The following is a 26623-nucleotide window of genomic DNA, read 5'->3' as shown; positions in this document are numbered from 1 at the left end:
AACCTGCAAAATTTTAATAATTATCAAAATAAATAAAGCGTAAAATTCTTCGAAATAAATACGGTAACGTGATATAGGGTTGATCCAAATAGATCTTAAATTCAAACAAGATCAAATGGATCCAGTGTTTGGATACGACGTATGGATTCAAATCCTGGATGGATCTGAAACCCAATTAGAATCTAATTGGATCTTAATAGATCTAAATATGATTGAATCTCAATCAAGATCCAAAAATGTAGTTAGAAAGTTCAGAAGATCTAAAATATATTTTTGATCCAACTCGTAATTGAGATTTGTCAAAAAAATGAATTCATATATAAAAGAATTAACAAAGACCAATAATGCAACAAGAGATGAAGTTGTGTTATGAAAAGAGGTCTTTCCTAGTTAGGAGACAACCTAAATTCAAATCTCATTAGCCATATACACGGATTTTAGAAAGAGGACATGTCTTTTTGTCAAAAATGTCAAACGTTGAAAGGAAATAAGAAGATTAAGGTTGCAAAGATATGCAACGAAATATGCAATAGTACATTGGTGAGGTTTGTTGCCTCTTAGGAAAGAGAACCTCGATTCAAACCCTTGTGTGTCGTTATATTTTGCTAAAAAAAAGCTTTTATTAGAATTTTTGAAATTTCGTAATGGCTCATAACCCCTCATTTAAGGACTTAAATTAAGAAATGCATTTTTTCAAGAAAGGGGGCTGAACAGATGGTCTTGATTGGAAACCCAACAGCCCAAAATGAGGACCCCTTCCCATGATTTTCAAAATGGGAAGGGGGAGGTTTCAAAGAAGTAATAATGTCTCCCATAATTTTTGAATTTATTGGGAGTTTTAAGACCTCAATTAAGGAGGTCAGTTATAAGGAAAACAAAAAAAAAAAATATAGAAGTCATCATTTTGAGAAAAATCTGTAAACATCTACAAGAGGTCAAATAAAATTTCGTTGCAAAGATATGCAACGAAATTGAATATGGCACATTGGTGGGGCTCGTTACCCCTTAGGGAGGATGACTCCGGTTCAAATCTCCTTGTGCGTCAGATGCTTTTTGCCAAAGAAACCGAGTTCAAATGGTTGTAAATTTTTTTGTTACTCCTTAATTAAAATTGAGTTAATAGGAAAACCTGTTTCCAAGGAAAGGAGGCTGGCCGAATTCCCAAATGGGAAACCCAACAATGGCTAATGGAAGGTGGAAGGGCCTCTATTTTCAAATTGGAAGGGGGAGTTACAAGGTATTCAATGAGGAGTCGGTTTTAAAAAAAAAACGGAAATGAAGAAGCCTTACAAAAAATGAGAAGGAGGTTTCTCTCCCTCTCTCTCCTCATTTTTTTCCCTTACCAGCCAAACTCCTCCATTTCTTTCGGGAAGGCCTTGCAAGAGATCTTACAAACCGCATGGAAAGCCGAAGCAAATTCACCTCCGGACTTCGTATCTTCAACAAGGTAAGGGCATAATCTCCTTATGCGTGTGCATAGTATTATGCGGTATATATATGTGTCGATTTACATATACCATGGTTCGATTAGCAACCTTAGACATGGTTGGCATAGAAATCTCTCTAGATTTCTATAGTTATGTCCACGAAATGCAAGAACCATATATATAAAATTTATTTATATGGCTTCACGGGCACCATGGTAAGTATAAAAATGAAGATCCAGGGGTTTTGGGGATCTGTATATTTATACGCGGACATAAATCTGCTCCTAGAGTAACGAAGTCACAACCTGATCATATGTAGATCATACCACATGACCTGCACCCATGACAGTGAACCTGTTAGAAAAAAAAAAGAAAAAGAAAAGAAAACATCATGGACATTGCTCATGCGTGTAATACATACTCATGCCTAAAGACATGTTTTTATGTATGTGTGCATTAATTTGAAAAGTGCAGGAAATTTTCCATGTTACACGACGAGAAAAAAAAAAACAATGTTGTTCATTCTCGGTATAGGCTATTACATACCTATTGAAGTACTAAGATTTATTTGCTGATATATATTTGTTACATGACTGTTTGCCAAGAGAAAAAAAAAGAGCAAGTTGCTTGTCGGGATGGGTGCTGTAGACCAAAACAACATTACGTGCTGTCTCAATGAGGTCTACCGCAGCCCAACCGGCCATTCAAAGAAAGTATGTATTATGTCTGATTGGCACTGTAGTTGCTAAAAAAAAAATGTTTCAATGACATTGGAATGTAGTAGATCTAAGTATCATTAATGACTTAATTTTTGGAATTTTGATTCAAGGTTTAATCAAACATTCATGCCAAGTACATTGATTTATTCCATTTTGATGATAACCATGTATATGTTATGACAGTTTAGGATATATCGTTCATGGTTGTGTACATTAATTTTTATCATAACATTAGCAGAAATCGTGTATACAAATATGACTGTTATTTCAAGTTATTGTGAGATATTTTAGTATGGTGTTTTCTTATTTATGTGAGTCGTGAATCAGATGGTTCCAACATACCTCTATGTGTAATGTTTTGTGACTACCAAAAAAAAAAAACATACTATGTTGATGGTGCGTTGCAGACCCGAACATGGTATTACTGTCTCGATGGGTTTTGTTGCAGTCCTAGCTTGCCATTTCAAAAATATATATATATATTGTGTTGTGTTGGGCTGCATACCCAAACACTTGTCTCAGTGGGGTCTGCCGCAGCCCCAACTTGCCTTTCAATAAAAAAAAAAATACATTGGTTGGGCACTGCAGACCTAAACACTTATCTCAATGGGTTCTGCTGTAACCCTAGTTTGCCTTTAATGTATATATATATATATATATATATATATATATATATATATATATATATATATATATAGTGTGGGATAGACGTTGCAGACCTCAACAACACTATGCGTTGTCCCAATGGGTTCTGCTGCAACCCCAGCTTGACTTTGAGAAAAGAAAATATATTGGCAACAGGTTTGGTTGCCGTTGTCATTGTCGATACTCACTCTTAGTAAATGAGTGACTGACGGGTATCATTAGTTGGTCTGCAGTCCATCATAAACTTTAGGTATGTGGATAGATTGAAGGAGGTCTGTTATAGCCCGGTCCATGTAAGGGCATTTTATCTTTATGCGTATGCTTGGTGACATGTAGAACTCGTGTTAATCCTACCATCTGAATATATGTAGGAAAATACATATACTTACTCATGGGTGTTAGCCATAATGGATCAAAGATCAAACTGATCTTAGGTAGATGAATAGCATGTAACATATGGGGTGATGCTGGAACACATGTTGGTTTGTGCATCAATCCACTCTAAATAGTGGGATCGATAGCATAAGCCTTGTATCAGATTCATGCAAAAATACGTGTATAACATGATGAAATAAGGACTGAATTTTTATAAGTACATATGGATTATAGATTGTCAAAACAAAATTTTTGATGATGCGTGTCGTTTAAAAGTGAATTGGGAAATGCATGTCTCCTTGTGGTGACAACTTGTAGGGTCAAAAATTAAATGTTATCAAATTATAGTAAGAGTGTATTTATACCAAACAATGTTATCGATTAAACACACATGCTCAATAGTTTCGTAAAAACACAAATTTGGCATATTGGTTGACACACACTCAATAAGTTAGTTTGTTTTGAAAACTTGGTTAAATGATAAAGAAATGCTTATTTCATGATTCTTGTTATTGGAATAAGGGTGTATGTATATGTTCTCGCAAAAATGCATTTTTATCGCATGCATATGAAAATAAGGTTAGGCTACTACTGTGCTTTGACAAAATGAGATATTTTTGTTATAAATTGTTCGAATATAAGCTAAATATATGAGCTATATATGAGTGTTACAATTATGTCCAGCAAATGGATCACTTATTATAAATGCATGACATGGATATTTGCACAGTTATGATCATTACATGTTCATGATTATACAAAAGTTCAAAACTGAACATGTGGTTTCGCCGAATGCTAATAGTGTCATACGAGCACTTAAGAAATGTTAAAGTTGGGATATGTCATGTGGTAGCATAACCTGTGGGGTACGATACGTATACCCTAGCACCAAAAACTAAAGCTAAATTAATACATGATTACATAAATAAAAAATCTAGATTCTGGGTATACTTGAAAGACAGTATATGTTACCAGTTTCTATTGGGCTTCTGGGTATACCTAAAAGATGGTATATGCTACTGGTTTCCCAAGGCTCTAAATACACCTGAAAGATGATGTATGTTACTGGACCCAAACAAACAAGAATGAAAAATATGTACATATAACCTAAACGTGGGATTCTGGGTATACCTGAAAGACGATATATGTTACCGATTTCCCGGGATACTGGGTATACCTGACAATGGTATATGTTACTGGTTTCCCAAAGCTCTGGGTACACCTGAAAGACGGTGTATGTTACTGAACCCATGGTCTACCTTGAAGAGGGTAGATAATAAAAGCTCTGTGGTACAATTTTATTTTATGAGAGTGAGGCATCTCACCCGGTCCCTAGTCCTCGGAGTTAGGGGAGCTAGGACTACCAATACGTCCTAGGTGATAGATTCAAGTCTTCTGCAGAAGTTACAGGATGCATCCTAATTCTAGTTCTAGCCATTGGGGAGTACTCTCTCAGTCGTGAACCGTCTCCTTTGGACCTCCGTATGGCTAGTCATATAGGGTATTAATTGAAAAAAATATAACAAACCCCCGTGTGGTCTCAGTCCGCTACGATGTCGAATGCTTGTGTGCACCCACAAGGCAATTAACAAGAGAAAGTATAAAGTTAGAGCATTTCTGAAAATCTTCAAGTAAGTTGCATATTGCTTGATATTACAATTGTTAGAATATGTTTGTGATTCATTCATGTGGTGCTCAGTTCAGATCTGTTTTCCTTTACATGAAAAATGTGTTAGCTTAGAAGTGAGCCATCAATATGATGTGTTATACATTGATGTTTATATTTTATGCCATATATCATGAAATGCTTTAATTAAGTGAAGTGTACATCCACACTTGTTTAAAAGTTTGTTACTACTTATCTAAATATGTAGCACATGTACTTGTACACATGACGCTGAGCACACTCACATGGATAGTATGTCTCTTACTCAGACGGGGTAGTCTGACCCCTTCTGAATTATTATTTTCAGAAAATAGAGAAAGGCGAGCAATTGTTGTCATCACTGCAGACAATGCCATGTGACTATATCTTCTGCAGATGTCCTGAAGAACTCTGACTTGTAATAATTCATTTAAATGTAATTTATGACTTGTAATATTTCAATGTAAGAGGTTACTGTTATTGCTTTTGTACTATTACTTGTAACCTGCCTAAATAAATTGACTAAGGATTTAATAAAAACCTTTCCGCTGTTGTTTAGAAAAAAAAAATTTCCAAAATTTTTAAGATAAATATTTGGGGCCTTACACAGACACTACAAGAAATCTGCGGATTAGCGACGAACGCTATCTGATGATAATCCATCACAAATCTGTTGCTAATCCATTTAGCGACGGATTGGCAATGGCTTAGCGATGGATAGCGTCCGTCATAATTTTCTAGTCGTTAATTAGCGATAGAACTGATCTGTCGCTACTTCTATCGCTAATTCGCGATGGATTAGCGAATATCATGATCCCTCGCTAATCCTGCGCTAAATAAGGACTGATTTGGTTTTGCAATAGATACATATTTGTCGATAATCCATCACTAAAATTTTATGATAGATACATTTCCGTCGCCCATTTAGCGACAGATTATATTTCGCCGCAAACATCGACTGATTTAGTTTTTGAGACAGATTAATATCCATCCATAATCCGTCACTACATTCGCGATGGATATTATCCATCGCTAATTCATCATAAAAATTAAAAAAAAAATACAATTTTTTATTTAAAATATAAATATCGAGAAAAAAATTCTCGTTATATAATTTGTGTATAAAAAACAAAGTACATATAAAAAAGACATATACAAAGCAGGTGAAACAAATTTATCATAAGCTATAAGTGAAATAAATTTAACAATCCATTATAATCCTCGCCAAGTTCTAATTAGTTACAAGTGAACATATACAAAGAGCTTCATTTGAAACAACAAGTACGTGAAACAAATTCAACACATGAATCAAATCATCGCCAAGATTTTGAGCATCATCCTCTTCATTGTTTTGATATGCCCCTTCATCTATGCCTCCATCAGCTCCTCTACGCTGATTATCTCCAACATCCTACAAGAGAACCGAAATGTTAGTATTGATAAACAAAATACAATGAAATAAATTATATGCAATGCACCTAATCTAAGAAAATCAAAGTAACATGGTTGAATGACACATAGACTAGCAATAAAGTGAAGAACATTAACAGAATTCAGATATATGTTCTAAGGTTGACAAAATTTTTTTATAGTGATTCAATCATGCAAATATGTGTTCTAAGGTTGTCAAAAAAATGTCACAGTGATTCAAGCATGCATATATGGTTTATAAGGTTGTCAAATAAATATGTTATGTATCACAATCATGCATATATGTGTTATAAGGCAGTCAAAAAACTTTCATAGTGATTCAATCATGCTTATATGTGTTCTAAGGTTGTCAAAAAACTTTCATAGTAATTCAATCGTGCATATATGTGTTATAAGGCAGTAAAAAAACTTTCATAGTGATGAAATCATGCTTATATGCGTTCTAAGGTTGTTAAAAAACGTTTATAGTAATTCAATCATGCATATATATGTTATAAGGCAATCAAAAAACTTTCATAGTGATGAAATCATGCTTATATGTGTATTAAGGTTGTCAAAAAACTTTCATAGTATATCAAGCATGCATATATGTGTTATAAGGCAGTCAAAAAACTTTCATAGTGATGAAATCATGCTTATATGTGTTCTAAGGTTGTCAAAAAACTTTCATAGTAATTCAATCATGCATATATGTGTTATAAGGCAGTCAAAAAACTTTCATAGTGATGAAATCATGTTTGTATATATTCTAAGGTTCTCATAAAACTTTCATAGTAATTCAATCATGCATATATGTGTTCTAAGGTTGTAAAAAACTTTTATAGTGATGAAATCATGCATATATGTGTTATAAGACAGTAAAAAAACTTTCATAGTGATGAAATCATGCTTATATGTGTTCTAAGGTTGTCAAAAAACTTTCAGAGTAATTCAATCATGCATATATGTGTTATAAGGTAGTAAAAAAACTTTCATAGTGATGAAATCATGCTTATATGTGTTCTAAGGTTGTCAAAAAACTTTTATAGTAATTCAATCATGCATATATGTGTTATAATACCGTAAAAAAACTTTCATAATGATGAAATCATGCTTACATGTATTCTAAGGTTGTCAAAAAACTTTTATAGTAATTCAATCATGCATATATGTGTTATAAGGTTGTCAAAATTTTTATAGTGATTCAATCATGCATACATGTGTTCTAATGCTAGCAATAAAAATTCATAGTGATTCAATCATTCATACCTGACATGCACCAGAGCTCATGTTGAATGCAGACAAAGTTCTCATGTTCTAAAAAAAGTTGCACAACTCATTATGGACAAGGTTGGGAATTGCTTCATGTAAAAAGTCACATATTGTGTCCTGAAGAAGCTGGCAGACACCATCTCAAGAAACAACAGGGTCTATCAGACGATGTGAGTTGATACTGGCGAGAGAACTCTAGGAACCCTGACTGCAGGAGGAAACAACTAGTGTGGTGTTCATGTTACTCCCAAATCCGAACACACGACCCTTTTTGGGTTCACCGGTTGTAGTCACCCATGTTGCAGGATCAAAAGGCGAATACTGAGTGGAGTCATCGTCATATCGGTCTACCATCTGTTGCTCGTATGACTCCTACAAAGTAATGATTACAATATAAATTGATAATCAAGAATTACAATGTTTATGATAATGTAATTCATAGTAACTTGTATATTACAATGTTTATTAATACAATAAATATATACCGATGCCACTCTTGCCTTCTTTGATACAAACTCTCTCGTGCTCTTACGTTTATGTGTTTCAACAAACACATCTTTGTAAAGTACAATGCCTCCTTTTTCTGCTTCCTGCAAGGTTAAAGGTTAAAGGATAAAAAAATCAATTAAAAAATATACAGAAATACTTATAAATTTGACAATATATATATATATATATATATATATATATTGATGAGTTACCATTTTTTTTGTTGCTCCTAAAAGTCTTAGATCCACCTGTGTGTAGATGGGCATCGAGCATCTTCGCTCGATTTTGTGCAGTCATTGCTGAGCGATTTTGAAATTCATTGCTCATCCACTTGTCGCGCATTCCTTCCCAATATTCTCTCCTAATAGTAGAAGGGTCATGGCCCTTCCACTGCAGTGGATCATCTATCCTACCAGTTGCTTTTATTCCTACAGTCTTCATATTATCCAACATGTCGGCAAATCGATTGACAGTTACCTTCTACCACAATATCCTCGCGTACTTCTCCTCATTCGCAGTCGCGAAGCGATGCGAAGCCTACAAATACTTTCAGAAAGTTAACACACGTGACTATAACAAAAAATTAAATATGAAACACATTAGTTATGATAAACTATTGCATACCATGGCAGCGGCGATGGTCGGCCTCCGACGGATTGGGTGGGACTCTGGGAGGGGGAGGAAGAAGAGGAGGTCGACGATGGCGCCGCTTCGACAGCCTGCGGATGGGGAAGGAAGGAGGTGAGGAGAGGACTCGAGGAGGGGAAAGAAGAAGAGGAGGTCGGCGATGGCGCCACTCCGACGACCTGCGGATGGGAAAGGAAGGAGGTGAGGAGAGGACTCAGGGAGGGTGAGGAAGAAAAGGAGGTCGGCACACGATGACGAGAGAGATGGAGTGAGGGAAGAAGGAGGAGGTGATGGAGAGAAATCGGGTGACGGGCGACGGGCAGCGGGCGGCAATGGCACACGGCGATGGTCGGCAGTGGCACACGGTGGTGAGAGAGATGGAGTGAGGGAAGAAGGAAAAGGTGATGGAGAGAAATTTGGTGGTGGTCGGCGTGCGAGAGATGAAAAAGAAAGAGAAAGAAAAGGGCTTGCATTAGGGTTTTACTAGAGAAATTAGCGACGAAAAAATTTCATTTCAAAATCCGTCGCCAATTAGCGACGAAGTAGTGACAAAAAATTTGTCGCTCATCCGTCGCTAAGTTGCGATGGAGTTTGAGACAAACTTTTTTCGTTACTAATCCGTCGCTAATTAGTGATGAATTTTGAGACATGTTTTTCTATCGCTAATTCTGCAACTAATTCCAATTTTAGGCATGACTCATTTTCTCTAGCTAATCCGTCGCAAATTTACGACAGATTATTTTTGTCGCAAACTTTCACCGCTAATTAACATTTTTCTTGTAGTGTGACTCAAAGGTCCGATTAATAGATAGATCTGAGTATAGTTTGTGAAATTGTATACCAAACTCGAGCCCGACTTAGGTTTTAATTAAGACCCACAAATTTTCAATGTAAAAATGATAAAAATTATTACTTTATAGGGTATGATCCAGGTCTGGTTTATGAAGTTTTTATCGGGTCCAGGTATAGTTTATTTTATATTAGACCTGATTAGACTCGGATATGAACCAGATACCATACCCAAACATTTAATCCAAATCGGATTTCACCTTAGTCCAAACTAAACCCGACCCGTTGACACCCCTAATACCACATCCACGCTCGTCACGTGGACGGAAGACTCCGAAAGTTCAGCATCTCACGTGATCAGCAAGTATGGCTCATGTTGACTTCGTGACCATCCGATTTGCATTTTAAAAAGGTCAAAAGTCAAAAGTCAAACAAAACCACGTGGCATTCATCCAAAATGCAAACAGACCGCCACGATGTCAGCAGAGGAAAAACGCTCATGTTCAGCATGACCTGATCTGGCCCCCCAACGTTTGTCAAAAAAAAAAAACGATCATCCGTTCAACCACCGACGCAAAATCTTCTCCCGCACGGAACCCTCCAACAAATGAGTACTTTTACGTCAAAACATTCAGCAATTAATTACGCAAAATGGCACGAACAGAACAACAACGTCAACCCTTCCGCTAAAATCATTCCAGCCAGTAAACAAAAAATAAAAGAAAAACGAGAGCACAGAGAAACGGAAATCTGGAAAAGTATTAGCCGGAATTCGAGGGGAACCAGGGCGGTCCGGACCAAGAAGTCGCCTGGAGATTCTCTTCAGGCGCCGGAGTCCGACCAGAACCACCATGAGGAGCGGCGGAAGTCGAGAAGGAGCCGCCGGTGGAGGAGAACACGTACTGGTCGAGGAGGCTCTGAGGCAGGTTGGGAGCCCCCTTGCTCTGCAGCCGCCGGAAGCACTGCAGGTAGTCGTCGCCGAGGCTCGTCGCAGCCGGAGAAGGATTGGATGTGGCGGTGGTAATGGTGGTGGGGGGAGAAGAAGGAAAGGCTGGGTGAGGACGGCGGAGGCAGACATTCTCCGGGAAGTTGAGCTTGGCGCGGTTGCCTCTGAAGCGGAGGGCGGCCTCGTCGTAGGCGCGGGCGGCGGCCTCGGAGGTGTCGAAGGTGCCGAGCCAGACGCGAGCGGCCTTGTGGGGGTCCCTGATCTCCGCCGCCCACTTGCCCCACGGCCTCTGCCTCACCCCTCTGTACTTCCTCCTCTGCTCCCCTCCTCCTGACGCCTCCTCCGAGCTCCTCGTGCTCTCCTCCCCTAAGCAAAGACCAACACAAGATGATCAGTTACTTTTTCTCTTTAGAAATCGAGCTGATGGAGGAAGCCAAGATAAAAATAAAAAGGTATTGGTACGAAATGATGGTGGTAGGCTGGTGACGACATTGATGAGGCAGATTGTTAGCAGCAATCCGATGTAAAAATGAAGTTTGACTCTCTCTCTCCCATAACAAGAACAGGCTACATCAATTTGATCCAAGTTTTAATGAACGAAAGAAACAATGGTCACTCATCAGTAATAATAACGGTGATGAGATAATCTGATTTTTTGGACAAAATTGAACGGGTCTGTGGAGCATCCATGTGTCGGATTCTTCTTCTTGTCTCTTGTATTTCATTGTCTGTGGACTACAGGTGTAAATTGATGGGATTCTTTTTAGGCTTTGAAAAACGTGCAAACGCACCCTTAGAGTATGGTCTCTCTAGTTGAATCTCATAAGTATGAGTTTTATTTGACCGATTTGACCACACAAATGTGTTCAGCATGGTTCATTTATCAGATAATTATGCACTTTGATTTGAGTGGTTTTAATGTAAAAATATAATTTTTTAATATTAAATTTTGATGCATTGTTGATGGTCAGATTTAGTAGTCTGATGAAATCTATTAATACAAAGCATGTTTTTAATTAAACGAACCATATAGATCATATCCGTAAGATTTGATTAAAAAATAATCCAAAGAAATGTGAAGACTATGGTATATAAGTTGGTAACCCTCGATATTAGCCAATATTTTCTCATCATGCTCAGTGTCTAAATCACATAACTTAGAACACGTTAATAATCTGCATAACATTTTTTGGGGGGTTGGATTCGTAGTGATATAAAAGTTAAAAACGGCAAAATCTCAGCAGCCAAAAACTCACGAAAAATAAATATTTTTTTTTTTGTAAATCTCGTGTTTTTTTGACAAAATCTTGGCAATAAAAATAAAAAACACGTGATTGTTTTGTGAAAAAGTAACTGACAAAAATATCATGTTTTAACACGTGATTGTTTTACAATAAATAGCTGACAAAAAATAAATATCGCGTTTAAAATGCCATATTTATGTTTCTGATGAAAAAGTCGCAAGAAATTAAAAATATCACAAGAAATTGCCGTTTTTAACTTTCAGGTAATTTCTCGCGAGATTTGTCATTATGGTTGGGTCTACACCATGCAATAGGTTATGTGATAACATTTGGCATGACACCATCCATTCAAACACTTACCTTGAGAGGTGCAAGAAGAAGACAGGAATTGCGCGGACAGGGAGGAAGAACGCCCCATCTCCTCTGCCTCCACCTTGAACTGCCTGAACGGCACCGGTGATACGTTCGGCACCGCCGCCTCCTCCAGAAACTCCTCTCGCTGCCGTTTCATGCCAGAAACCGAGCTCCCGGACGCCATTGATGCTGTCCGGAACCGTGGCGGGAACCAGTCCGGCCGCAACGGCGGCGCTGTCTCGCCGGAGACGACGCGGGTCAGCGCCGAGACCATCAAGGACATCTCCTGCTCGCTGCTCAATAGGGGGAATTGCATCTCCTCCCTTGCTGCCGGCGGTGGTGCCACCACGTCCTCCTGCTCGGCCTCTTCGTCAGCCCATCCGGCGGGGATCATCGGCCAGTCTTCGCCGGAATCCTGCTCTCCCGCCACTTTCGTACACGTATAATACATTATTGAGGATGATGCTGCTGGCGGCGGGATGATCAACGATGGAATTGGTCACCCAACGGCTAGTCTTATACCTTTCGTGAATTCAAATAATCCACCCTTGCGCCGACGTAACACACAAAGCCGGAAGCAGATCAGGTCATGCTGAACATGAGGGTTTTTGCTCATGCCGACATCGTGGCCATCTGTTTGCATTTTAGATGAATGCCACGTGGTTTTGTTGACTTTTGACCTTTTTAAAATGCAAATCGGATGGCCACGATGTCGGCATGAGCAAAAACGCTCATGTTCAACATGACCTGATCTGCTTCCCACAAAGCCGACCCAGGCATTAAAAAACGTCTTTGTAACTAACAGACGGTAATCCATCCAGACCGGGGCCTGACCGCAGTTGGGATTAAGACCCGCAATTTTTCAATGTAAAAATGATAAAAAATATTATTTTATCGGGTATGGTTCATGTAATTTTTATAGAATCCGAGTATGATTTCTCTTATAGTAGACCTGATTATACTCGAATCCAGACCCGATACTATACCCAAAATTCTGGTCCAAGTCTGGTTTCACCTGGGTCTCAACCAAACCCGACCCTTTGACACCCCTAAATACTATGAAAGAGTATTGTCCCGTGCTTTTTAATAAAACCTCAGGTGCAAATTTTATAAATTCAGTTTGCACTCAGCATGGTCTATTTATTAGTGATAACGGTTTGCATAGTGTGTTTTGGAAGTCAATGTTTTTTTCTCAAATTATGAATTTTGGTGTACCGTGGCTGTTGATTTCTTTTTTATGCTCTTAAAAAAATCTATTTACGTAACACAATTAACAGCAAAAAAATATATTTTCTTTTTTAAAGACCATGTAAATCACATTTGTGGAGCTTAACATAAAAAAAAAATTTAAAAAAACTGGTTGTTTCCTCTGGAGAGTACGATCTATAGTAGCCATTAAATTTTCATTTCTTTACTAGGCTTTGCTAAATTTTGATCAAATGTTGATTAATTACGAAGTCTTTTCTTTTTAGAGGATTCAATTACGAACTCAAAATTAATCATGTTGTGTTAAGGTACTGCACCTAGGGCAGGGCTGGTAATTAAACCAGCCGAACTAACCGAACTGGGCATGTTCAGGCTCGGTTCGTTTACTAGTGGATTGAGCTCGTGGCTCGGCTTGTGTTCATGTTAATTTAGCCAAGTCGAGCTCGAGTTCAGTTCATCCTCAAACGGGACAAACCGAACACGAGTAAACTCGCGTGTAAAAACATTTCATGTTATTTATACATAATATATGTATTTTTTTATATTATACTTGAAAACATATATATATATATATATATATATATATATATATATATATATATATATATATATATATATATATATATATATACTTTTTTATAAAACAGAAGTTGGGTCGGTTCGAATATCGAGGGTGAAGGGGAAGGCCCAGATGGTCGGTGCATTGCCGACTTAGTTGTACCGAGACGGAGTCGTTCATACGAAGGAATACTTTGACTTCATTTATTGTAGTTTTTGCTTGGTGCTCCCTTTGATAGTTGAATGACGAGAAGGGTCGTGACCTTTTAGAGAATAGCGAATGTATCCCTGTAGCCAATGGACATGGAACCCGGCATGTGAGTTGAGTCGGACCTGGATCTAATTAAAAAGCGACCCAACTAAGATAAGCTAATACAGTGTTGGATCAAGCATGACTTGACCCGTATCTAAGCCCATTTGCGTGCCTTTGGTACAGGACTTGGTCAGATTTCCCCACAGACCATCCATTAGTCTGATTTAGCAAAGAGATTCACGTTCAATTAATTAATCGAGTCAGAACCGGTTTTATGATTTGATTCTAAATCTGAGCCCGATTGCATGCTGATGTATGATTAGGATACATAGATAACCAGATCCGCTTTCAGTAATGGCTTACCTTAATATGACAAGTTTACATGTGATTAAGTAGTGAATATCGATATTTAATTTGACCTTTCAAGCAACTAATAGTGACTAGGACTCTATATTCTGTACAAGATGATACATGTAGTCAATCAGACCCAATCAGATCCGGATCCGGATCCAGATCCAGCCCCCCTGTTCCCCTATGTAGTCAGGTTCACAGCCAAGTCTAGAAAATGCATTATTACCCAATCGGATCAATTTTTGTGTTTGTAATTTTCTGCTCCAAGTAGACAACCTTGAAAATGAGAAAAAAGATGAAACCCTCTTTTCTTGACTGCCAGCACAAGATTCATTATATTGAGATTTTTCATATTCTAAAACTCCTGTTTTAGAAACTGTTGTATAGATCTAAGTTTACAAAAAATATCAAGTGTTTGAATCACAGTGGATATTCGACTTGAATCTCATAGCCCGTACGAGTCCTGGTCCAAATGGCTATTGGAACTATGGAAGCGTGCAAGCGATTCGAGTCCTGGCCCGAATGATTTTTTATTTATCTAAGGATAAAACGGTCTTTCAATTTAGAAGATCGGTCAGAAGAAGTCTATCGAGAGGTAAGATTTGGGGGCAAATTCGTAACTTTCGTTGTCCACCTCCAACATGACATCGAGAGAAGAATTCGGGTTGGAATTAGTTTCTTAAGGTACCGACATGACCCGAGAACACCTTTTTCGTTTTTTTTTTTTTATTAATTTAAATGTGCGTTACTGGTCGGTTGCCTTTGGTACCACCTAAAAATGTCAACGTATATTACACATCAGCCAAACTACTGTTTCCAAATAACCATTTTGCCCCTCTAAATCTGTCCCCTGGATTGATGTCAATGGTTCTTTGGCTGTTCTGACCACAAAAGGCAATGGACTGAAGAAACTATTAAGTTGGAAATCATAGGTTCAAGTCTTGTTATTTTATTCAAAAATATGATTTTTCGAGTTGTGAAATTTTACTGAATTGTGGGCAGTTAATTTTTTAAGCTCTTAAAGAACACTACTTACATGTTACATTACCGATTCAAAATCCATTTTCTACTAAATAAACTTTGTAGATCACATCCATAGGATACTGTCAACAAAAAAATATAAAAAATATAAGAATAAGGTGATTTGTACTCGATACTTCTCTGCCTTCGCTAGCATCCAAGATCAACCTTGTATATATATATATATATATTTGCCGAGGAGGGGTTTTATTTGGAGAGGCAAACAGAGCTCCAATTTTGACAATCTTCCCAAGTACAAAAAATGAAAGAGTACAAAATGCCAGCGTGATTTATGCCAATAGGAGGACCATGCCTCTAATTAAGACTTTGTGCCTAAAGCAATACCATTAACCATCTATGATTTAGTGGCACCATGTCTGACCATAAAGTTAAGAAACAGAAGACAAAACATTTAAAAAATGTGGGTCAACTTCAACAATTCACAAAAGGACATTTTTTTGACCAAGAGTTGCAAGTGTGTGAAGGAATGTCAAGATGGGGACACTGCAAATTTGACATAGTGCCAATAAAAGAATTCTCAGTTTCTCCTCATTTGCAGAATGCCTTTAAAAACTGCCGCAATGATGCATGGTCTGGACTATGGTTCAATCATTGGATTAACCAGCAGCTTAGCTAGGATTCATGTGTGGGGGGGGGGGGGGGGGGGGGGGGGGAATGTAGTCGGGGGTAGCGCCCCCGATTTTTTTTTTTGAGATAAAATAAAAATGGCTACAATTATTAATAAAAATCTATTTCATATGGACAAATCAAACTATTTGCTGCAGTCAGGGCTGGGCTAAAAAATGGATAAAAATCTATTTCATATGGAATCAGGGCAGGGCTAGGACTGGGCTTTTAAAAAAAAAAAAATTAACCATTGTTTCCAAAATGCTACTTTTTCCCATCTCATAATGAGGTTTTGTTGAATTGCCCAATTAGACGTTGATTTTGTTGTTATTCTAAATTTTTGTGTTTTAATTAACTTATATGCTGAAAACTTTTGCGTTCATTTTTCCAACAATGAAACTATATAGTATTATTGTCAAATAGTTTGAGTCAGTCTGTTTATTCTCTTGAATCTATTTCAACATCCTCATTACTCAATCTAAAGCCTGTCCATAACCAAACATTTCATGAGAATTGTGATTATTAAGATCAAACTGTATTGCAGTTGCTAGGCCAATGGTTGCACACACTCACAGGTTAATTGGAATTCTATATTTGTGATGTTTGGGATGGAAATTATTAGGCTGTTAAATCACATAACATATAGATATACACCCACGGTTTAAAAAAAAAAAAGAGATAACACAAAGTTATGCTGGATGGGGCAGACCCGATTGACTAGGTTCAGATGCAGCCTAGGGGTACAGATAGACTAGAATCTGAAGGTTTCCTGCCAGTTGCCTCTCCCTCGCTACACACAAGTGTGACACCTTGTTGTGCACAACCCGTGTGGCAGACTGGGTCGAGTGTTCTTGCCTGTAGCAACAGCTAAGGCGCGTCAACTTGTGTTGGGACGCTGCAAGTCAAATCACAAGGTTGTAAATATAGATAATTGGTGGGCATCTACATAAACTGGACCTGACCCTGGTAAACAGTTTGACCCAATATATGTTGTAGTCCGGGGTGATGGTAGTGGGTCGTTTGGGGCCTGCTGACCCATCCGATTGATAAACCACAACAGCTTGGTGGTGTTGTCCTGATGCGTTGGGCAACGGTAATTGTTGTTGCACCTTAGTAGTGTCTCCAACAGGATATGTCGACTTGAGTCATTCCGTCAAACTCGAGTTACCAATAGGGTACGCCACCTTATTGATGTGCCATGAGTAGACAAAAGAATTATAGGAAATAAAACAAAAAGGAGGGCAGCTAAGTACGAACCAAGTCCTTGGTCTCATTTAAGGAGCTGGTACTATTCGGGTTCGGTAATATGGTATGCTATATGCATGCGAGTTGTCAAAATGACTTGACAGGTAACAAAAGAGTTAGGAAAAATATGAGTATGTGTTTGAAAAAAAAATTGTGTGAGTGCTTACCGGTACTTGGATCGACCACTTACACGGGTCACCACCTGGGTGAAATTGTTGTACACTGCATTATGGCGACAGATTGGGGGCTAGCATATTCCCCTCTACAACAGAAGTTCTTCCAGTATACATAACTGTTGAACTTGCTTAAGAGCAATAATAAATAAATAGCTAATAAGCCCCATCAAATGTGTACACACACACACACACATATATATATATATATATATATATATATATATATATATATATATATATATATATATATATATATATATATATATATATATATATATATATATATATATATATATATATGGGTGTGTGTGTGATAAAACATTTTGAGAAGATAGGGGGGGGGGCTCATTACAATCTTATAAGAAAATAACTTCTCGAATTTGCAAAACGTCAATAGTATACGCATCCTTGTTTTATTTGATACACATAAATATATATATATATATATATATATATATATATATATATATATATATATATATATATATATATATATATATATATATATACAACTTTGAATGGTTTTGGCCACCATAGTGTACGCATACACTTTTTTGCAAAAGTTGCAGTTTTGCACCATTGGTTCCTGGAATGAATGTTATCTCATTCTTGAGTTGTGCAATGCTATGTGTACTTGTTATTTCCCCTACAATAAGATATGTTACATTTGAAATTCACTATTATACCCTTATTTCGCATAGGTCGGAAATGCACTGATGCACACATACATTGGTTAGGGCAAAGGCTCACTGTAGTACACATGTTTAATTAGCATAATGAATTTATTATACGCTTGTGAAAAAAAAAAGTTATGCGTCAATGAATGTAGCATATGAATGAGATATCCATGACATATTCATGTTAAACATGGTTTACATATGTAATTGCCATATGAAGGTTTTGATGCATGAATTGCCTATGGTTAAATACATATTCTTATGACACCAATAAAAGAAAAAAAACTATAAAGGCACGTTGGTACAAATTAAAACTGAGCATGACAAATCCGTGTGATGCCATACAGGCACCGATGATGCTATGTGAATTCCATACAATTAAATTATGATTTCATGTTATGACATGTTTACGTGCTAGTTGATCTATGCATATTTTGCAAAAGCTTGCATAATAAAGGACATTTTCATGGCATAAGCATATGAAAGCTTAAAGTCAAGCTTACAACTTTGCAGGAAGCTGAGAGTGCCATACGAGCACTTAAGAAATGATAAAGTTAGATAATGCCATGTTACGTCATAACCAGTGGGGTACGATATATATTCCCTAGCACCAAAAACAAAAGCTAAATTAATACATGATCATATAAATGATAATTTTAGATTCTGGGTATACCGGAAAGATGATATATGTTATCAGTTTCTATTGGAATTCTGGGTATACCTAAAAGACAATATATGTTACTGGTTTCCCAGGGTTTTGGGTACACCTGAAAGACGATGTATGTTACTGGACCCAAACTAACAAAAATAAAAAATATGCATATCTAAAATAACTAAGGGATTCTGGGTATACCTGAAAGACTGTATATGTTACTGATTTTTCAGGATACTGGGTATACCTGAAAACGGTATATGTTACTGGTTTTCCAGGGCTTTGGGTACACCTGAAAGATGGTGTATGTTACTGGACCCATGGTCTACCTTGGAGAGGGTAGATAGTACAAACTTCATGAGACTTTCTTGTTTTTATCAGAGCTAAGTGTCTCACCTGGTCCCCAGTCCTTAGAGTCAGGGGGCTAGGACTATCAATGCATCCTATGTGGTAGGTCCAAGTCTTCTGCAGAAGTATAGGGTGCATCCTAATTTTAGTTCTAGCCATTGAGGAGTACTTTCTTGGTCATGAACCGTCCTCTTTGGATATCCGTATGGCTAGTCATACGGGTTATAAAATCATAAACCCCTGTGTGGTCTCAGTCCGCTATGATGTCGAATGCCTCTGCGTACCCATAGGATAATTAACAAGAGAAAACATAAAGTTAGTGCATTTATGAGAATCTTCAAAAGTTACATAATGTTTGATGTTGCAATCATTAGAGTATGCTGGGATTCATGTGGTGCTTAGCTCAAATCTGTTCTCTTTACATGAAAAACGTGATGACTTAAATATGATGTGTTGCATTTTGATGCTTTATGAAAACTCTATATGAAATGGATTAATTAAGTCAAGTGAACATCCACATTAGTTTCCCAAGTTTGTTGTTTCTTATATAAATGTGTAGCATATATACTTGTACACATGACACTGAGCACATTCATATGGATATTATGCTTCTTACTCAGACAGGGTGGTCTGATCCATTCTGAATTAATATTTTTCAGGAAACAGAATGGTGAGCTATTGGGGTCGTCGCTGCGGACAGTGCCATATGACGATATCTTCTTCGGATGTCCTGAGGGATTTTGACTTGTAATAAATCATTAAGTTGTAATTGATAACTTATAGTATTTCAATGCAAGAGTTTATTTACTTAATGCCTTGTGTCTGTGCTATCACTTGTAACTCGCCCAAGTAATTTGATTAAGGATTTAATAAAGCTTTTCCGCTGTTGTTTAGAAGAAAAAAAATTTCCAATAATTTTCAAGTTAATTATTTGGAGTGTTACAAGAGTGATACTGACTTAAAGAAAGATGATCCAATCAACTTTCATCAAGCTATACAAAGTTCTAACTCTCAAAAGTGGATAGATGCTATGCATGAAGAGTTTAAATCTATGAAAGACAATGACATATGGGATCTTGTTCCATTATCTGAAGGTGTGAAACCCATTGATTGCAAATGAATATTTAAAACCAAGAGGGATTCGAAGAGTGATGTTGAAAGATATAAGACACATCTTGTTGTAAAAGGGTTTACTCAAAGGGTATACATTAACTATACAAAGACTTTCTCTCCAGTCTCTATGCAAGATTCTTTCATAATTATGATGGTACTTATGGTTCATTTTGATTTAGAACTACATCATATGGCTGTAAAGACTGCATTCCTTAATGGTGACATTGATGAGACAATATATATGGTGCAACCAGAATATTTTGTCTCAGATGATAGAAAAAAATGGTTTGCAAATTAAAGAAATCCATCTATAGACTTAAGCAAGCTTCTTGTCAATGATATCATAAATTTCATCAAGTTGTCCTCTTATTTGGTTTTGAGATGAATGTGGTTGATGAATGAATATACCGTAAATTTAGTGGAGGTAAATACATTTTTCTTGTTTTATATGTCGATGACATATTACTTGCCAATAATGATATAGACTTATTGCATAAAATCAAGAGATTTCTGACAAAGAAATTTGAAATGAAAGATCTTGTTGGCATCTCTTTTGTATTAGGAATTTAAATACATCGAGATCGTTCTTGAGGTATTCTTGAATTATCACAAAAGAGCTATATCAAAAGGATTCTTGATAGATTTGACATGAAAAATTATAAACCATATGACACCCTTGTTGCTAAGAGAGACAAGTTTAGTCTCGCTTAGTGCCCCAAACGCCAGTTTGAAATTAAGAATATGAAAAAGATTCTCTATGCATCTGCTGTAGAGAATCTTATGTATGCTCAAGTGTATACACGTCTGAATATAACATACATTATTGGAATATTAGGCAGATATCTGAGTAACCCAAGAATGGATCATTGAAAAGCAGCCAAACGGGTTATGCGATACTTACAAAGAATAAAAGATTACATGCTCACATAGAGGAAGTCAATTCAGTTAGAGATCATTGGGTATTCTGATATTGACTTTGTTAGGTGCCAAGATAGTCGTAGATCCACGTTGAGTTATATTTATTTGTTGGCCGAATGAGCTATTTCTTGGAGGAGTGTTAAGCAGACACTCATTGCATCTTTCACTATGATGGCAGAGTTTGTAACCTATTATGAGGCATCCAATCGTGGAATATGGTTACACAATTTTGTCATTGGGTTACAAATTTTAGATAACATTGAAAGACCATTAAAATTATTTTATAATAATAATTCAGCAGTACTATATTTCAACAACAACAAAAGCTCATCAAAGTCAAAACATATAGACATTAAGTTCCTTATTGTTAAAGAAAGAGTACAAAATGGCCAAATTTCTATTGAACATATTGGCATAAATTCCATGATTACGGATCCATTTACCAAAGGTTTACCACTGAAGGTCTTTCACGAGCATACTGCCCAAATGGGTGTTATATCATTTAATGATATGTTGGTTTAGTAGGATTTTGCGTTTAGATGTTATAAAATAAATTAAAGTTTTATTTTATTACTACAGTATAAGGCTCAGGTTTCAGTTTTACTCTACACTCGTTTATTGTGATCTCACTAAAGAATAAGGCAGGACCAGTTGAAAATAGGCATGCTCAGATCACATTACATATAATTTTTATGCTTCACATCCATACTTGGTCTATGTCGTTGGTTATGCCAATATATATGATCATTGATGAGTCTTTTTATGATAAATATAATGAAGATCACTTTGGTTCTATGTTGACATGATCAATGGACCAGATTGTTAGAGATGTCATTTGATAAGATAGTGTTATTGAGCTCATAAAGTTATTGTATAATGCATGATTGTATAATAACATATGTGGCCCAAGTGAGAGTTTTTTAGATATTTTATGTGGGCCTACATATGTAATTAATCACTCATTATAAACTATCCAAGGTAGAAGCCCATTTGAAGTGATCTTATGTTGTTGGGTCATATGACATATTATAAAATATGGTTATAATAATGTGTAAATACTTTGCCCTCATATGTTATTTTTTGATTTTATAATAGGCTGAATTGAAAAGAAAATAATAGGGTGATTACATATAGGTTATGGTCCAAAAAACCATATATAGTGGATATTTTCTTTTTTCTCTCTAACAAAAAAGAAATTGTCCCTCTCTTATTAGGTTTAAAGAAGAAGGAAAGGCCACCAATAGAGGTTTTGGAAGATCAAACACCATCAAAATTTATCGGTGCAATGATAGATTCGGGTACACTTTCACATTATGCTTTATTTATTTATTTTGATCTTTTCAATGATTTAGCATGAACAAATTTAAGGACAAATCAAGATGATTTTCCTAAATCAAACCAACACTAACACTATCGGAATCTAGAACTAGGCAACAAATTGGTCCTGATATGGTACAATAGAGGTTTAATTAAATGACTACAATGCGAAGGCCATTATATGGCTCAAGGGAAACTCGATTTTGAATTTGGAACTAAAGCTTTCTTGATTTAAATACAGTGTCAGTCATTTTTTGACCTACGTCTAGGGTTAGAAAATGAGACAAGCTACTCATAGCTCAGCTTAATGTTCGGCTCATAAAGAGCTTGTCTGAAATCCTGAAATAGGCTCAATCAGCAGAGCATGAATAATGGGTGATCGGCTTGGCTTATCTTGTATAAGTTCAACTAGCAATAAATATATTTTGCATATATTTATCTGAGTGTAAATGGTTGAAGTACTGTTTGTCTTGCAAGCAATGAGTTTAGAGTTCAAATCCTGTCACTTACAGCTTTGGAACAAATGTATTTATTCAATTAAAGAGCTGTTTAACCTTAGCTCAATAAATTTAAGAGTTTAAATTTTAAAACTTTCAATTTTAAAATTTGTTTTTTATTTGAAAAGAAGTCGGCGTGAGCTAGCTTGTTTAACTCGCTCTCACCATAAGCCCGAGCTTGGCTTGGTTGCCACAAGAAGGAGCTGAACTTGAACAACCTTTGGTTTGGTTCGTTTAGCTTGTTTACCTGCTCTGTCTATATACAACTTATTTGCTGCTCATAACAAATATGAGAGAGAGAGAGAGAGAGAGAGAGAGAGAGAGAGAGAGAGAGAGAGAGAGTGTGATCCTGTTCCATTCATGCTCAAAGTCATCTTCTATCATGATAACCCCCCTCCTTGGATCTCAATGATGCAGGTTGTTTTGATTAAATCTGATCCGATAGCTGGTTAGAGCGTAACAGGCCCTTACATCATATTTTTTTTCTGCAAGATAACATGATTTTTTTAAATTACAAAATGATCATGTTATTTCCAGTACCGTTGAATTTTGAATCTCCAACAAGTCCTGCACACCAGTCTGACCTTGCATCAATGAATCAATGAGGAGGAGGAGGACTTTGGGGAGTCGAGAGGGACGCATGTGGGTTTGTGTATTCATGGGGGGCAGTTTGCCTGTTTGTCCATTTACGAAAAATTAACAAATTGTAGTTCAACGAACAACAGTCCTGCAACCGACCCCGTTTTTGTTTGCATTTAGCACTCACTGGTGATAAAAGTGGTTGACCAGTTGAATTCAAAACCCAAAGTCATCACTACTGCCATGTGATAAAAGTGGTTGACCATAACAGAATGAAGTGAAAGAAAAGAAGTTTTTGAGTAGAAATGATCTCTTGAGCAACAAAATAGGTTTGAACTTTGAAATAGTAGGCCCAGCTGAGAGCGACTGCTCCCATGGTCAAAGACAACTCCAAAATCCATGTTTACCGCGTCAACCCTCTTTGTTAGGGACAAAATACAACCAGGGAAAAATGGTGATAAACAGTAGATCTAAATGTGAATTTGATCCAATCCGATAAGGTTGAGTGTGAATCCTAAATATATGAGGTAATACTGGATCGAGTAAAGAAGACACAAAACAAGCCATTCACATGTAAAAATTCCAATGGGATCATATTTTGATCCAAATCTAAACTAGGCCAGAGCTAAGATAATGATCTAAATCCAACCCGAATAAAAAAGAAATTTGATTTAATAAGTCCAAATCCACATTTTGGTTTTATTATAAGCGTCCGAATCCCTGGGTCTGATTCGGATTGGATATCCTCTTACAATTCCCAAGGGAATTGCATTTCCTGACGGAAAAACTTTGTATTTCTCACTCTTTTTCAAAGTGGAAAACAGAGTAGAAAAAGAAGTATTAATCCATTGTGGCTCCACACATACTTGGAAGGACATGCCCACCTTAGATGTAGGTCACGTGCATAACTAACTCGCAGTTCAAACCAGACCACAAAAATCGGGCCCACCTTGGTCGACCAAGCCGAAGGAGGCTACCCGAAGAAGTCAACCAACAAATCCTGGTTGACCAGTCACAGCCAAGATAAACAATCAAGTTTGAGTGGACCACAATGGTGCATGTTTGGTCAACCCTTCATCCTCCATTTGTAGGGTTAGCCTTTCTACATCACCGACTCCATTAAAGCCCAAGGAGAAGCCTAAGTCAAAGTCATAAAGAGGCAAGGAGCTCACCTAACTTTGAAGCAATTAGCTTTCAGTTATCTGAATCCAAGCCATGTCTAGCACTTATTTGCTCATCCTGTCGTGGACCAAGCCGTGTGTCTAGCACGGTCTCTTATTCTATCTTCTTATAGATCCTCAATACCATATATATTGGTTCGAGACGATCTCTTGTATTAATATTATTTCACTTATTGATTTTTATCGGCACTGCCCCATGGTTTTTATCTTTCATTAGGAGGGCTTTAATTTCACGAAAAAAAAATATTGTCCTGTGGTTTGCTTGGTTTTGTAGTGTGATTTTCGCTATCATCCACTCTCACATAGAAAGGTATTGCTTCCCGACAAATACTATCAGATCTTGGTTCTTAATTAAGTTAATTTCTGTGAGAATCATGGAGCAGTGTGACAAATATCGTGAGATTTTCGTAAAATCTCGCGATAATATCATGAGAAATTGTCTGAAAGTTTAAAACGGCAATTTCTTACGAGATTTTCAAAAAATATCACGAGATTTATGAAAAAAACATAAATACCGTGATTTAAACGTGATATTTATGTTTTAAACAGCTATTTATCGCAAAAAAAAATCATGTATTTTTTATTTTTAAATAATTTTTAATAATATTTTCTTATAAAAATAATTTTTATATTTTTTAATTTATTTTTTTATTGCCAAGATTTTGCCAAAAAAATGTGAGATTTATGGAATTTTTTTCAATTTCTCGCGAGTTCTTGAAAAATGAGAAATTGCCGATAAAAAAGTTTGTCACTATGTCATGGTAGCCTTAATGAAAACAATTGGCTGATATGAAAAGCCAAGAGGGAAGATCTCTTATATTGCAAGGATCTATATGCCCCTCTTAAGGGTGCTAATTAAGCCATAAAAGGCAAGTGATGAAGATTAAGAAAAGATAAACTGAAAGACTATCGGGTTACATTTCTCAGTAGTTATAGTTAGTGTCTTCCACCATATGTCAGCATGCTCTCCTTGGAAGAAACTACAAGGCTTATATGAAAGGAAGAATGTCGCTGATAAGTTTTTTTTTTTTATTAGAAAGCTAGTGAATTTAAAATTTAAAGAGTGTGGTTCTATTTCTAAGCACTTAAATAAGATGCAAAGTATTATTAATCAGATACCTTCGATGCAGATGGGTTTAGATGATGAGTTGCAGGCTTCCCTACTTTTGAGTTCTTAACCTGATAGCTAGGAGACCTTGGGTGGTGTCTTTTTAGCAACTTCACCGCCAAATGGAAATGTGACTTTGAATTAAATCACAAATTAATAATGATGAAACAAGAAGAAAATTCTTGGATTCTTCACAATCACAAGCCCTCCTATAGGAAAATAGAGGAAGGGAGCATAAGTAGGGATGGCAGTGGACCGGGGGAAAGCGGGGCCCCGCCTCGCCCCGTTTGGACCAGGGATGAAGGGTATGAAACGGGGATGGAGGCGGGGACGAAGGTTAAAATCCATCCCCGTCCGGGGGTGAAGGCGGGGATGGACATGCACTTTTCCCCACCCCGCCGCGTCCCCGCCTCATCTCTGCCCCAACCCCGCCCCGACCACTTTTCCCCGCAATATCCCCGCCCCGCCTCATCCCCGTTTGAACCGGGGATGGAGGACATGAAATGGGGATGGAGAATAAAATCCATTCCCCGCCGGGCATGGAGGCAGAGGTGGAGGATAAAATCTTGAGGCAGGGCGGGGGTGGAGACCTTGTCCCCCGCCCCGCCCCGCTGCCATCCCTAAGCATAAGTAGAAAGCCCAACAACCGTCAAAGATCTAGAGGCTGGTCTAAGTCAGGAAAGGGTGTGAACTGGTGCCGTTCTGGCAAGCTAGGGCATTTAAAAAGAGATTATTGGTTTATCAAAAGAGAAAAAAAAAAAAAACAAAGGTGCAAACGACGATGACAAATAAGAAAATAAAAAGTCTACTGCAGTTACTTCTGAAGGTGACATCATTACTCTTTCAAATTGCAAT

At 37.1% G+C, this 26623-nt stretch overlaps 1 protein-coding gene across 1 annotated transcript; it reads right to left on the bottom strand.

The window, feature by feature from the left end:
• Positions 1-10013: 10013 nt before the first annotated feature.
• LOC149847099 (uncharacterized) lies at positions 10014-12428 on the bottom strand. The gene is made up of 2 exons (XM_089998294.1): positions 11949-12428; positions 10014-10710 (listed from the first exon to the last, which is right to left on the bottom strand). Exons 1-2 carry the CDS (start codon positions 12391-12393, stop codon positions 10160-10162), a joined length of 996 nt encoding a protein of 331 aa, XP_089854420.1. The 5' UTR covers positions 12394-12428; the 3' UTR covers positions 10014-10159.
• Positions 12429-26623: the final 14195 nt, after the last annotated feature.

Source organism: Nuphar pumila, chromosome 2 (genome assembly GCF_984573655.1).
Source record: "Nuphar pumila chromosome 2, dmNupPumi1.hap1.1, whole genome shotgun sequence".
Taxonomy (NCBI): Eukaryota; Viridiplantae; Streptophyta; class Magnoliopsida; order Nymphaeales; family Nymphaeaceae; genus Nuphar; species Nuphar pumila.
The sequence above is the reverse complement of the archived record's forward strand: the minus strand, read 5'-3'. Positions and strand labels throughout refer to the sequence as shown.